Genomic DNA, 15956 nt, shown 5'->3' with positions numbered 1-15956 from the left:
CACAAAATTGGAAGGTTTTAACCTGAAAGAATCGCATCACTTACATTTAGGTTTAGTCCATAAGAAAAACAATCACTTACTTCCAAGTTCAAGCTTCGTTCCGCTTCCAAAAGTGTACCACAGTGATATAAACCCTATCAGCCGTCGTACAAAAACCCTACCTCCAAATACGCACAACTACAAACGTTAATATTTATTCATTATTCCTCACAAATTTCAATTCAAGAGCAACTCCGCATGCGCAGCCATAATCTCTTTGAAATCAAATGAATATTAAAGATTTATGTATCTTATTTGGTAATTTATTGGTTTGACCATAGCCTATATAATTTATAGTAGCTCAATAAATAGAAATTTGGCATTTGACGCATACAGTGAGCATACAATCATTTTAAACGATGACAAATTAAAACAATTATAGTCTTTAATAGATTAATTGCTGTTAAAAAAAACAGCAATTAGTCTATTGGCTAAGGTTTTGTCTAAGACGTCCTAGTAGGCCTAATGTTATTTCTTATTCGAAACACGAAAGCAGTTTGACAAATCTACGCTATTTTCAGCGAAAAGCCAAAAAGCAAAACATTATATTAGTCCTAGGCTATTTACTTCCAACATCAAGCTTCGTGCCGCTACCAAAAGTCCACCACAGTGGTACAAATCTATTCAGAGCCTGTACAAAAACCTCCTCACGCTTCAGTGACTTGCATCTGCATCCACCACAGTAGATAAGCCTAATTCAGAGCCTGTACAAAAACCACCACTTGCGTCTGCATCTTTAGAGCATTCAGAATTTAAAGCTGTTTTTGGAAACATTCGAACATATGTATGTATCCTCTGCAACAGAAAGTTGCAAGTTGTCTACACGTTTTATCTCCTTTAGATTCACAAACTCTAGGCCTATGCTTATCCATCAAGTATAAGCACCATGTTTCAGGACCGCGGACAGCGACAGCCGACCCGGTATCAATCAATTACTGTAGAATACCTAATTGGGGGTGGGGGTGGGTGTGGGGGGGATTGGCTGAGGAAGAAGAAATCTTGGTTTTGAGGGGAAATCAGGATGACAGAAGACGGTAATATCATACCAGAAATGTCCTGTAGGTGGCAATATAGATAGTAAAAAGCAGGAGCCATTTTTTCCCTCGATCAAACCCATTTGTGGTTGAGATATCTGACATTTTTCTGTTAAAGATTGGCATGGAGACAATGGGACATGGTTGCCTTTGTCAGTGTCCTTATGTGAACTTGCACAGGTCAACTTGCTCATCTTTACTTGCGTACCACTTCACACCAGTGCTTCAGACCAGGGCTGATGCTTCAGCAATAGCCATCACTGAAAAGCTGTAAGTGTTGTCGAACACAGCTGTTCTCATATTAGCTGATTGCGATAAACATAAACCATTGTTGCCTAATTACCAATTATTCATTACACCTGTGTGTAGTATCTACTTTTTTTGTGTTTTTCACATTTAGTATTTTGCAGTATTTTTAAAATACAAAAATACACACCAATAAAGTATTTTGATACAAAATACAGAGCCATTTCCTTCAACCTAATAAAATACAAATGACAAAATACTATTTTGCATTTGAAACACATATTACATGTTTCAGAAATACTACCCATCCCTGGGAACAGGCAGATTACATCTTTATAGTTGGCCATATGATGACATACTTAGGTTAATACTGTATTTCACCAGTTAGGGCACCAAAATGGCCAGTAGCTGCACTGTGTAGCCTATCTTGACATGTCTTTAAGTTTTGGGTTACAATATACAGGTAGTGGGCTCTCTGTTGATTTTAATGAGTAGGCCTAAGCCTAAAGTTACAGCATTTCTACTACAATTGACCAGACAATTGTCTTCTTTAAACAAAATTCTGGCTATGATTGTTCCTTGTATTGCATCATGAGCCATAACTGGACCTATTTTGGTAAAAGTAACTTAAAAGTAATACAATAGTAGTGTAATGCCTTACAATTCAGAGACAGTAATATTATAATGTAATGAATTACTTTGAAATGACTGTAATAAGTAATACATAATATATTACGATTTTGAAGTAACTTGCTGATTAACCCACATGTCACTGCTTGACTAAATCAAAAATATAGGCTACTGAACATGCATGGAGATCGTCATAGTTGACAGAAATTATGATTTGTGCCAACATGTTGTAGAAACACAACCACAGCCTTTAGGCCTATTTGGTGCAAATCTTCTACATTGGTTATAGTCAGCGATTCACATTAACTGCAGGCTATCACCACAAGTGTATACTAAACGTTTTTGCCCAAGTTTGTGTGCCGTCCTCACATTTTGCAAAATTAGGCTACCTTCGTTACTAACCTACCAGTTGATACTTTTTACGTGCATCGACTCGCGATTGATTGTGCATCTAATGTAACACTCGGTGGAGAGACTTCCACTTTCCAAGTTCCACTTTCACTGTCGTTGTGAGCTAAAAGGCTACTATATGGGAAATACTTTGAAGTTCCTTTTGAGTCCAAACATGAATAGGTTTTCTTTAACCTGTGCTACACTTTTCCACCAAGTTGTGCGAAAATTGTAGGTACCCGGAGTTTTTTTTTATGTTGACAGACAAACCGCACTACAGTAGCCTACATGGTGCAGTAAATGGAACCTCTTCGTAGCGCGTGCAACTTACGTCTATAAAAACAATATATTTGGAATAAAATTAGACACCTCTGATTGCTGTTTACGGTTAAACTGCGATGATGTGAACACCAGCCAGCGGAGGGCACTTATATAGCCTAGGCTACCATGCATGGACTCGTAGGCTATATTTCCCCACAATCCAAGCGGCTGCTTGGACAAATCCACTTGAGGGGTGGGGCAGGGGGGCGCGATCATAACACACACTGAACCTGTCATGAACAGGCCAAAATGATTGACCTGTCACCCCCCAATCCAAATGGATGCAACTGCATTTATAGGCTAAGCCTAGGTCTACATGACGGGCCGCAAATAGGCTAAATAACTTAATAACAATAACAAGCATTTGCCCGGTTGTACAGATTACCAGTCCGAGCCTGGGCCTATCCGTCTTTTTCCATAGACGGCAACTCACTACTCGTAGGCCTATCTGCTCGCTCAGCGCTCACGGCGCCCCCACTGCCTCTTCTATGTCAAAATGATATGATGGAATCTTATGAGATAGGGCGCCTAGTACTCTAGCTTGTTAGTCCTCTAAAATGTTATAGAACATTGATAAAATGTTGAAATGATTTAGAAACGGACAGCAGTAGCTACATATAGAAAATACCTAATATATATATTTTTTTTACCATCGATTTGGCGCCCCCATGGTGCTGCGCCCCTATGCGCTTTTTGCGCCACTGGGTGTATTGCCTGAACCATGAATCAGCCCATCATATGTTTTAGTTCAAAACTTTTGAAATCAAACTCTGCCAACTTTATGAAGATGGTGCAACTGTTCACAGTATTTTAGCTGTGAGCACAAAAGCAATCACTGGTTGAAAAGCCTTAATTAATCCAAAGAATGTTGCATATATGCTAAAGCAACATAAAAAAACAAGAAAATAGAATCACCAGTCTAAAGTGCTTTAAGTGCATGCATATTTTCAATTTAATGTGTCTTGTTCTAGATGCAAGCTAAACTAAGAAGTCTATGGGTGCCACTAAGATTGGCAACCTCGGGTGGCTCTGAAAATGGATTCCAAACGTTCAGCCACCTAACAGAGATTACACTGAACCTGAAACATAATATGAACAGTCACCTTTTAAAAACTACTTGCGTGCATTTAAGATCTGCAATATTTTCTATTTTTTTTATTTCTATTTTCTATTTTTTTTAAGTCTGTCAAAAACATGTTTTCTTTTTTCTGAAAATAATTTCAGATTTGATCAGACTTTCTTAAAACGGCCTTAGTTGAAATTCAGCTTCTCAGTGGTGAAAAGAGACAGACAAATGAGTGTCACTGCAATGTCAGAACTCTGATCAGCCATCTACACCTGATTTGTCCAGGAGCAGTATTTGCATAGAAGGCTATTTTGCATAAATTAAAAGTGTCCGTGTACTCAGAGGGTTTTTAGTGTGACCTGCTCTTGGGCTCTCAGACAGCTTGGTTTGGGTCATTCTTGAGGTCCAGAATGAACATGTTGTTTAAAGTGATATTGCTCTGGACACTTGTCTACATCCAAGGTAAGATGCACAGCTGTTAATAATATTCATGACTGAAAAGAGCAATCTTGCATTTTTAAAGACACTCTACAGAGTTATTATGAATGTGTGTGTTTTTTGTCTTGTTTTGTCTTCAGAATGCAGGGGGCAGTACACAGTGACTCAGACTCCATCAGTATTACCTGCTGTTCCTGGACAAACAGTCACGCTGAGCTGTAAAGTCAGCAGTAATGTTTATAACAACAACCTTCTGAGCTGGTACCATCAGGTATCTGGAGAGCCTCCTAAACTCCTGATTTACCGTGTTAGCACTCTCCAGTCAGGCACTCCATCTCGATTCAGTGGCAGTGGATCTGGAAGTGCTTTCACTCTGACCATCAGTGGAGTCCAGACTGAAGATGCAGGAGATTACTACTGTCAGAGTTACCACAGTGGTAATGTGTTCACACAGTGATACAGAGCCGTACAAAAACCTCCCTCTGCGAGAATACACATGACTGCACTGCTGCAGCAGAGACTTTCAGCAGGTGTGAGGGGTGTTCAGTAGGGTAATACATTTGCCATTTCAAATACATTGATGTGCATTACTGTAAGATACAGTAGTTTTACCTTACACTGAAACTTTTGTGTCTTCAACTTTTATTACCAAAGTATTTATAATGCCAAAATAATACACACAAATGTTATTGAAAATGTGTAGACTTTGAGTTTTAGATGAAATACAAAATATGACTGCAGGAGGGGACACAGTGGTACACAGAGGCTGTACAAACAGAAGCAGCACAAACACCTCCCTGACTCAGAGACATGACTGCTCTGCTGCTATTTGGGCCTGTTGCAGGAGCTACAATAGGAGATCATGATTTAGGGTCAAGACCTGATAAGAATGTATATATTGTTCCCTTGTACTAACTATATACATATGTTATTTAATTATTATCCAGTGTATTGTTGTATTCTAGCCTCTGTAACTCTGTGTCGGTACTGTACATCACACAGTTCTTCTGATTACTTTGTCAAGAAACTACAATGTCGGAGCTTTCCAAAGAGGTCAAGCATTTGATTAAAGGCCAAACTAGGTGTGAACAGCGGCCTCTGAAGCAGGGGCTGTGCAATTTCAGGCAAAAACTTGAAATTGGTATTGAGGATGAAACTGCTTATACTTCATGTTTTGAAGAGAAAAGAAAAACAAAAGATGAAGTAGATTTGAAGTAGAAACAACCAAATGGCTGCTGCATCATATCAAACTCACCACACTGTAAGGCCAGTAAAGGCTGAGATCTCAGGATCCAAATAATGTCAAGGGGATCATGGTGGAGGTGTATTTCCATATCAATGAATCAGCACAAAAATCTCACTAAGACTTGTTTGCACCGTGTTGATGTATTAGACCCCCTCCCCCTTCAAACAAGTCTGAAATGATGAGAACAGATTAACCAGCCAGTATTAGTGATGTTTTCAATAAGTGCCTGATCCGTTCACTGATTTTGGTGAGTATTTGCATGAGAATACTTTGCATTGGCAGCACAGCCTACATGCATCAGTGCTCAGGATGATACTTAAAGATCCTCAACCACCTGAACATCTTGTGAATGAGAACAACTGTGGTATTTTGTAACAATGACCTTCATCACCTTCATCCTGACAATGCTCCTCTGTCTACATGGTACGTATCAAATATTGTATTTTTTTAAAATGTTTTTGATGCTTCATTCAGATAATAAAACTATTTTATGTAAGCAGATGTGTGTGTTACAAGATAAGAACGTAGTTTGAATTCACTCCACAGGATCCAGAGGTCAGTACACTTTGACTCAGACTCCAGCGGTGAAAGCTGCATCTGTGGGGGACACGCCCATCCTGACCTGTAAAGTCAGCAGTGCTGTGTACACTGTACAGGCATAGTAGTTATGGAGACTGGTTTCACTGGAATCAACAGAAGCCTAATACAGTAGACAGATAGATAGATAGATAGATAGATAGATATTTTACTCATCGCGAGGGAAATGATAGGATGTGAAGAATAATAAAATAATAATAGAACAATATGTGAAGAAGTATCAACATGATCAAAATTGTTAGCCTCTGTAAGGTTTGCATGATTAAGACCCTGCATCACTCACATCAGTAATTTGCTCAATCATTGCTTGGAGACAGGAACTTGGATTGAAGTGGGACAGTCGCTATACAATGGGAAATTTGATCCATGAAGTGTCATAGAATTGACCACACAATATTTAGTACTAGATGACAATTAAATATTTTAACCTTTGCAAAAAGATGGAAAGCTACATGGAGCCCCTGAGGTGACATGGCAAACAAATCTGGATGAGGAAAATAAAATCTAATTGAGGGGAAAAAATTGGCTGAGGAAGAAGACATTTTGGTTGGGTGAAAAAATCAGGATGATAGAAGTAGACGGTAATGTCATACCAGAAATGTCCTGTAGGTGGCAATATAGATAGTAGAAAACAGGAGCCATTTTATTCCTCATTTAGACCCCCCACCCCTTTTTTTCATAATTTTCATCATTTTTCTGCCATGTCACCTTGAGGGCTCCGTAGAAATCTAGTGATTTTACTGGATGACTTGGATGACATTCCATTTTTTACTTTGATGATGCCTGTGCACCTGCATCAATGTATGCTTGAGACATCATGTCACATTTTGAAACGCAATTTGAGCTCATTTTGGGTTACTGAAAGTGTGCTGTGGAAATGGAGGCAGCATTTGCATATAGACTCAAGAGATGATTACTTGCTCAAGTCTAACACCTGATGTTCACCTGATGCATGGATTCCAGTTGCTGCTATGGAAGAAACTGGAATCCATGCATTTCCACAGAATTACTTTTGGAATCTGATCCCTTATCATACAGTACCTGTTCATTCTTACTCGTCGCTCGACTTATCGTGACTAAATTCAAGATGGCTACAAATGCTAAACTTCGTGAGGGTAGTCTGCATGTTTGCATGGCTAGGCCAATGCCGAGGCACCCCCATTGAAAAAGCTTTTGGTAGCATCGGCTAACTAGCGCCAGATTTTGGAGTGCAGGGGACAAGCCGAGATGGGCTATGACACATACGTTCACACTCGGTATCATGTTTCAACACACTTTAGGTCAATAGCACACCTGAATTCTCCTTTAATGTTCTTCTGTGTGTGATTGTTGCTTTTAAAATACAGAAGTATGAAGTGTACACTTTTCAAGAACAGGATTGTAATAATCCAAATTTATGTGCAAACTAATAAAAGCCAATAAATTCACATACAATTTACATCATTTGTAAAGCTTCGGTCGTATCAAGGTCATCATTGCCAAAGGTAATTTGAATACTGTAGATGTTCCAGTTTGCCTGGTGACCGTGAATAGGAAGTGGTGCTTGTTTTAGTTTTTTGTGAGTATTTGTAACTCCGTTGGTGCAAAACCTGGCAGCTGAAGAGTGAGGACTATTTGAAGAACATTTAATAGTGGTTTGCTTCGCACACTCCTGTTTGAATTGGGGTTCAGCAAAAGTGGGGATGTTATAACACCCATAACCCCCCCCCCACTTGATACACCCCAGTTTCCAGCTTTGTCTTTTGGATGGCTGAGGAACATGGCAATGTTCCATTTCAGATTGAACTGGCAAATGTGATTGACAATGAAGCACAAAAAAGCAATTCCAAATGCAAACATGCAAATGTATCCTTAATTTAGTATTGTCAGTTTAAGCCATGTGAAACATTAACTACTTATGGGCATGTCAAATGTAGTTACACCTGCAGGAGGGTCTTTCACATTCATGTCATAATTTGCATGGTCATTTTGACTGTGCAAACTGCGGCAGAATCTGGACACATTTAGTCTAATGAGTTGAATGAGTAGCAATCTGATATTTGTTTTTGCAATGAACATCACCATGCGTTTTATCTATGTATATGTATTAGTGCTTCTGATATGCTGTCAAGGTAAGAAGCTTTTACATTGTATGCCTATGATTAAAGTGATTCAAGACAAAAAAAGAGAGAGCCTTGGTTTAACTCTTTTATTTTCAACAGAATTGAGTGGACAGATTAGTCACACAAACCCCAGCAGTGAAAGCTGTTCAGCAAGGAGAGACAGTCATCTTAAACTGCAAAACCAGCAGTCATGTATACACAGCATGGGGATTCCCTGCGTTAGCCTGGTACCATCAGAACCCTGGAGCTGCTCCGAGACTCTTAGTAACAACTCTCTTCTCTGGGACACCATCCAGATTCAATGCCAGTGGATCTGATAGGGACTTCAGTTTACCACTCATATAGTCATTCATATAAAATGTTAGACGTTTCAGAATGCATTATTCACAACAATCACTGCAGAAACAAGTTCATTATTGTCCACAGTAATTATAGCAACATTCCACTAAATAATGATGCAATGGTAAAGGTAACCGGTCTGGTTATGTAGCAAATGGCAAATTATATAAAAAGGGTCAAAGTGCACACACACACACACACACACACCTTTATCAAATGCATGAGAAAGTTTATCCATCTGTGAAACTGTATTCTAACAGTCACAGAACTGATGAAATTTGCATGGTCAGAGCTCAGTAGTTTTACACTCTTAGTATAGACACTTTCTGTTCCCATATGTGCTGTTGCTTCCTGACATTGAAGAACAAATTATACATTGTAAGAGAGTGAAGTGACAGTGACAGAACATTATATAACATGCATGACTATTTGGAGTAGGCCTACACTAATCTGCAGTAAGTGTAATTTAGAATCTGTGAAGGTTATCACTTTATGTATCACTTTATGTTATTTGTATTCTGAAGAGGCAAATTAGGCAATGACTAGTATCAAAAGCAATTGGCAGTATCTGTATTAGTTGCACTTTTTGCAGTTAGGCACACATTGGCTATCATTTAACATAGCAAAAACCTTCCTCAGTCTTGTACCAAAAGCAATGGGGTCATCAGCCCAGTATGATGTCCCAGCAGTAAAATCACACATTGTTTCACAGATCGTTACTGTGATAGGGAAAAGTTCATATCTTCATTGAAACTTGTGGAAAGTTGAGGTTATTTGATGTTTCATCCACTTTACTGTGAAAACTAGTATTAACATGGTGGAGCTTATTTCTGTGGTGACAAGTGACTGCTTTATTTTCTGGGACACTTTAATCACCTGGCAATAAAAGTTTTATTTGGTATATCTGTATTAAGTGGTTCTTTAAGCCCAAAACCTTGCGCCACATGGACAGTTAGTCATCAACAATGTCCACTAATTCCTATTTCACCTTCATAGACTATTCAGTATATCATAATGATGCAGTGTTGCATTACAGATTACATACGGTATATTTAATTGTAAGTACATTTGTGAGTGTATGTTTTGTTATTTATACTTAACATGCCTATGTCAGCCTAGAGGAGAGTGTGGAGTGTGGTCTTGTAAGTGGGCAAAAGGCAGTGTTGGGAAAGTTCACTTTCTACTGTACATGAACTTGTTCAAAGTTCAGTTCAAAATTTTAAAATGAACTAGTTCAGTTCATAGTTCATAATTCCAAAAAAATAACTAGTTCATAGTTCTTTTTTCCATATGTTGCTGCGAGGTATTATTTTCAAAAATATTGGCACAGCCCATATAGAACCACATACAGCAATTATTTTATCAGTTTTAACACTGAAATTACGTCAGATTGAAATTTTCATATCCAATTTTGAATCCTTATCCAACCAGGGTACATTGGCATTGAGGGGACAGAATTTCCCCATTGTTGCTTTAACTATCATTATGATTATCATTATTATCACAGTCACATATCACTGGTCATTTTTTAGATATTGACTAAATGCTGGTTTAACTGAATCATGCACACACACACACACACAGTCTTGAGGAGATTGTCTTTAGAGTGTAAGTACTGTACTGTAAGTGGTCACTGATGTATCGAAACTCACATTTGCATGGCCACGGTTCAGTGGTTTTGCTGCTCTCAGAATAGAAATGAACCATTAGCAGGTGTGCGGCACTTTTGCACGGTTGTTTGAAACTATATTTGATTAACTGTAGTAAGGGTGTGTGCAATTTTATCTTTAATAAAATACATTTTCTTTCTAAATGTTGCCAATAACTGAATTACATAGGTATGGTTCAGTAGAAAGCTTTTATTTTTTCCAAGTCAAATTTTGCAACAGAAACGGCACAAGAACATTTTCTCATTGATTAGGCAGAACAAGTATAACAGTAAAGGCTGTGGCTGTATGTCAATGAAGACAGCAAGCACAGTACAGTGAGTACATAAACGATAAAAAAATAAGACACATACAATAATCAGTCACCCAGACTGTAGAAAATGGAGGTAGGCTACTCTAGTCAGAGCATTCGCCTCTCTTTATAACCTTGGTGACTGGAGACTGGGAGCCCTGTTTGGCCTCACAGGTCACTGAGGCAGCCTTGGTCCACTCCTGGGAAGGCATGGTCAGGGTGCTGCTCCAGCTGTACAGGCCGTTCTTCTCTGGACCCCAGCGACTGGCCACCCCAGGCCTGCTGTTCCCATCCACCTTCCAGCTGAGAGCCCAGTCTGACGGGAAGCCTCCGTTGGCCAGGCACACCAGCGTGGAAGTACTCTTGCTGGAGAGCTCTTCGCTTGACGGGGGCAAGACTGTCAGTTTGGGGCTGGTGTTACCTGAAAGCCAGAGGGAGGCACGAATGGGATAGCAAGTAGATTAAAGTCGTTAGATAACATTCACAGCCATGAATATTGTTCCAGGTGTTTAACTGAGTAGGAATTATCTAAAAATAGCATGGCCATCATCATTGATATCGTTCGCAATATTTCGTTTCCATGTTCGAAATATCGGCAACTTCGTTCAATTCAGTATAAAATAAACAGACAACCACGCCGTTCGAAATAAAAACATGCAGTTTTTTTTTTTACTGTTCTATTCTGAACAGCCGACGACTTTTGACCGAAAAAAGTTGACCAATGAACTTGTTTAGCAGGTTTCAGCAATGATCCCATGAATAGATATAAACCATATAGCCTATTATCGTAGTCATCCAACTAGGCTACATGGCATTTTGATGCATGGTCTACAGTGACGATACAATCCTTACAAACGAGGGCAAACAATTTATTATTTCATATTTGAAAACACGTCATGCAATCAGTTTGACAAATGTTCCGCAAAACCCCTAAAAGCAAAACTTTATTAGTACTTACTTCTCAATTATGTAATATTCGTGCCGCTACCAAAATATATAAATTGTATGAAATGTACAACATGTAGAAAATGTATAACATTACCCTTGACGCAGTCTACTTTTAAAATTCGCCGGGTATAGAGATTTTTTTCCATGAAGATAGGCCTGTATTGTGAAAAGACCATAAACGCGCAAACAAAAGTGGAATGTTTTAAACTTGACAGAATTGCATCGCCTACATTTAGGAAACACAATCACTTACTTCCAACGTCAAGCCTCGTGCCGCTTCCAGAAGTGTACCACAGTGTATTGGTTTAGCCATATTATATAGTAGCTCAGCCATTAGAAAAATAGCATATTTCTACTTACTTCCAACTTCAAGCTTCGTGCCGCTACCAAAAGTCCACCACAGTGGTACAAATCTATTTAGAGCCTGTACAAAAACCTCCTCACGCTTCAGTGACATGCATCTGCATCTTTAACGCATGCAGGGTGCATTTAGTGGTTGATCCAACAAGTGAAATTTTAAATACTTTAACTTATTTTGAGCAGCCAACGGTTTTCAATCCAATGCAATTATTCGGTACATTTCGGCAATGATATAAAAAGTTAAGCCTGCTTTTTACAGATGCCAAAAGTTCATTGTTATGCGTTAGATTCGCCGGGAACGCTAGATTTTGTACTATCAAAATATATATGCAAAATGACCATAATATCGCACACAAAATTGGAAGGTTTTAACCTGAAAGAATCGCATCACTTACATTTAGGTTTAGTCCATAAGAAAAACAATCACTTACTTCCAAGTTCAAGCTTCGTTCCGCTTCCAAAAGTGTACCACAGTGATACAAACCCTATCAGCCGTCGTACAAAAACCCTACCTCCAAATACGCACAACTACAAACGTTAATATTTATTCATTATTCCTCACAAATTTCAATTCAAGAGCAACTCCGCATGCGCAGCCATAATCTCTTTGAAATCAAATGAATATTAAAGATTTATGTATCTTATTTGGTAATTTATTGGTTTGACCATAGCCTATATAATTTATAGTAGCTCAGTAAATAGAAATTTGGCATTTGACGCATACAGTGAGCATACAATCATTTTAAACGATGACAAATTAAAACAATTATAGTCTATAATAGATTAATTGCTGTTAAAAAACAGCAATTAGTCTATTGGCTAAGGTTTTGTCTAAGACGTCCTAGTAGGCCTAATGTTATTTCTTATTCGAAACACGAAAGCAGTTTGACAAATCTACGCTATTTTCAGCGAAAAGCCAAAAAGCAAAACATTATATTAGTCCTAGGCTATTTACTTCCAACATCAAGCTTCGTGCCGCTACCAAAAGTCCACCACAGTGGTACAAATCTATTCAGAGCCTGTACAAAAACCTCCTCACGCTTCAGTGACTTGCATCTGCATCCACCACAGTAGATAAGCCTAATTCAGAGCCTGTACAAAAACCACCACTTGCGTCTGCATCTTTAGAGCATTCAGAATTTAAAGCTGTTTTTGGAAACATTCGAACATATGTATGTATCCTCTGCAACAGAAAGTTGCAAGTTGTCTACACGTTTTATCTCCTTTAGATTCACAAACTCTAGGCCTATGCTTATCCATCAAGTATAAGCACCATGTTTCAGGACCGCGGACAGCGACAGCCGACCCGGTATCAATCAATTACTGTAGAATATCTAATTGGGGGTGGGGGTGGGTGTGGGGGGGATTGGCTTAGGAAGAAGAAATCTTGGTTTTGAGGGGAAATCAGGATGACAGAAGACGGTAATATCATACCAGAAATGTCCTGTAGGTGGCAATATAGATAGTAAAAAGCAGGAGCCATTTTTTCCCTCGATCAAACCCATTTGTGGTTGAGATATCTGACATTTTTCTGTTAAAGATTGGCATGGAGACAATGGGACATGGTTGCCTTTGTCAGTGTCCTTATGTGAACTTGCACAGGTCAACTTGCTCATCTTTACTTGCGTACCACTTCACACCAGTGCTTCAGACCAGGGCTGATGCTTCAGCAATAGCCATCACTGAAAAGCTGTAAGTGTTGTCGAACACAGCTGTTCTCATATTAGCTGATTGCGATAAACATAAACCATTGTTGCCTAATTACCAATTATTCATTACACCTGTGTGTAGTATCTACTTTTTTTGTGTTTTTCACATTTAGTATTTTGCAGTATTTTTAAAATACAAAAATACACACCAATAAAGTATTTTGATACAAAATACAGAGCCATTTCCTTCAACCTAATAAAATACAAATGACAAAATACTATTTTGCATTTGAAACACATATTACATGTTTCAGAAATACTACCCATCCCTGGGAACAGGCAGATTACATCTTTATAGTTGGCCATATGATGACATACTTAGGTTAATACTGTATTTCACCAGTTAGGGCACCAAAATGGCCAGTAGCTGCACTGTGTAGCCTATCTTGACATGTCTTTAAGTTTTGGGTTACAATATACAGGTAGTGGGCTCTCTGTTGATTTTAATGAGTAGGCCTAAGCCTAAAGTTACAGCATTTCTACTACAATTGACCAGACAATTGTCTTCTTTAAACAAAATTCTGGCTATGATTGTTCCTTGTATTGCATCATGAGCCATCACTGGACCTATTTTGGTAAAAGTAACTTAAAAGTAATACAATAGTAGTGTAATGCCTTACAATTCAGAGACAGTAATATTATAATGTAATGAATTACTTTGAAATGACTGTAATAAGTAATACATAATATATTACGATTTTGAAGTAACTTGCTGATTAACCCACATGTCACTGCTTGACTAAATCAAAAATATAGGCTACTGAACATGCATGGAGATCGTCATAGTTGACAGAAATTATGATTTGTGACAACATGTTGTAGAAACACAACCACAGCCTTTAGGCCTATTTGGTGCAAATCTTCTACATTGGTTATAGTCAGCGATTCACATTAACTGCAGGCTATCACCACAAGTGTATACTAAACGTTTTTGCCCAAGTTTGTGTGCCGTCCTCACATTTTGCAAAATTAGGCTACCTTCGTTACTAACCTACCAGTTGATACTTTTTACGTGCATCGACTCGCGATTGATTGTGCATCTAATGTAACACTCGGTGGAGAGACTTCCACTTTCCAAGTTCCACTTTCACTGTCGTTGTGAGCTAAAAGGCTACTATATGGGAAATACTTTGAAGTTCCTTTTGAGTCCAAACATGAATAGGTTTTCTTTAACCTGTGCTACACTTTTCCACCAAGTTGTGCGAAAATTGTAGGTACCCGGAGTTTTTTTTTATGTTGACAGACAAACCGCACTACAGTAGCCTACATGGTGCAGTAAATGGAACCTCTTCGTAGCGCGTGCAACTTACGTCTATAAAAACAATATATTTGGAATAAAATTAGACACCTCTGATTGCTGTTTACGGTTAAACTGCGATGATGTGAACACCAGCCAGCGGAGGGCACTTATATAGCCTAGGCTACCATGCATGGACTCGTAGGCTATATTTCCCCACAAACCAAGCGGCTGCTTGGACAAATCCACTTGAGGGGTGGGGCAGGGGGGCGCGATCATAACACACACTGAACCTGTCATGAACAGGCCAAAATGATTGACCTGTCACCCCCCAATCCAAATGGATGCAACTGCATTTATAGGCTAAGCCTAGGTCTACATGACGGGCCGCAAATAGGCTAAATAACTTAATAACAATAACAAGCATTTGCCCGGTTGTACAGATTACCAGTCCGAGCCTGGGCCTATCCGTCTTTTTCCATAGACGGCAACTCACTACTCGTAGGCCTATCTGCTCGCTCAGCGCTCACGGCGCCCCCACTCCCTCTTCTATGTCAAAATGATATGATGGAATCTTATGAGATAGGGCGCCTAGTACTCTAGCTTGTTAGTCCTCTAAAATGTTATAGAACATTGATAAAATGTTGAAATGATTTAGAAACGGACAGCAGTAGCTACATATAGAAAATACCTAATATATATATTTTTTTTACCATCGATTTGGCGCCCCCATGGTGCTGCGCCCCTATGCGCTTTTTGCGCCACTGGGTGTATTGCCTGAACCATGAATCAGCCCATCATATGTTTTAGTTCAAAACTTTTGAAATCAAACTCTGCCAACTTTATGAAGATGGTGCAACTGTTCACAGTATTTTAGCTGTGAGCACAAAAGCAATCACTGGTTGAAAAGCCTTAATTAATCCAAAGAATGTTGCATATATGCTAAAGCAACATAAAAAAACAAGAAAATAGAATCACCAGTCTAAAGTGCTTTAAGTGCATGCATATTTTCAATTTAATGTGTCTTGTTCTAGATGCAAGCTAAACTAAGAAGTCTATGGGTGCCACTAAGATTGGCAACCTCGGGTGGCTCTGAAAATGGATTCCAAACGTTCAGCCACCTAACAGAGATTACACTGAACCTGAAACATAATATGAACAGTCACCTTTTAAAAACTACTTGCGTGCATTTAACATCTGAAATATTTTCTATTTTTTTATTTCTATTTCCTATTTTTTTTAAGTCTGTCAAAAACATGTTTTCTTTTTTCTGAAAATAATTTCAGATTTGATCA

At 38.7% G+C, this 15956-nt stretch overlaps 2 gene segments (V, D, J or C); one reads left to right on the top strand and one right to left on the bottom strand.

Annotated features, from left to right (window-relative positions):
* The first annotated feature begins 4079 nt into the window (after window positions 1–4079).
* On the top strand, window positions 4080–4655 carry LOC121697451. The segment is given in 2 exon segments: window positions 4080–4188; window positions 4305–4655. Coding segments are annotated over 2 exon segments (369 nt in total).
* Window positions 4656–10287: 5632 nt separating this feature from the next.
* Window positions 10288–11827, bottom strand: LOC121697445. The segment is given in 2 exon segments: window positions 10288–10828; window positions 11716–11827. Coding segments are annotated over 2 exon segments (414 nt in total).
* Between the last annotated feature and the right edge of the window lie 4129 nt (window positions 11828–15956).

The sequence above is a fragment of the Alosa sapidissima genome, chromosome 22, assembly GCF_018492685.1.
Source record: "Alosa sapidissima isolate fAloSap1 chromosome 22, fAloSap1.pri, whole genome shotgun sequence".
NCBI classification, from domain to species: Eukaryota; Metazoa; Chordata; class Actinopteri; order Clupeiformes; family Clupeidae; genus Alosa; species Alosa sapidissima.
This window is presented reverse-complemented; position numbering and strand designations above follow the sequence as displayed.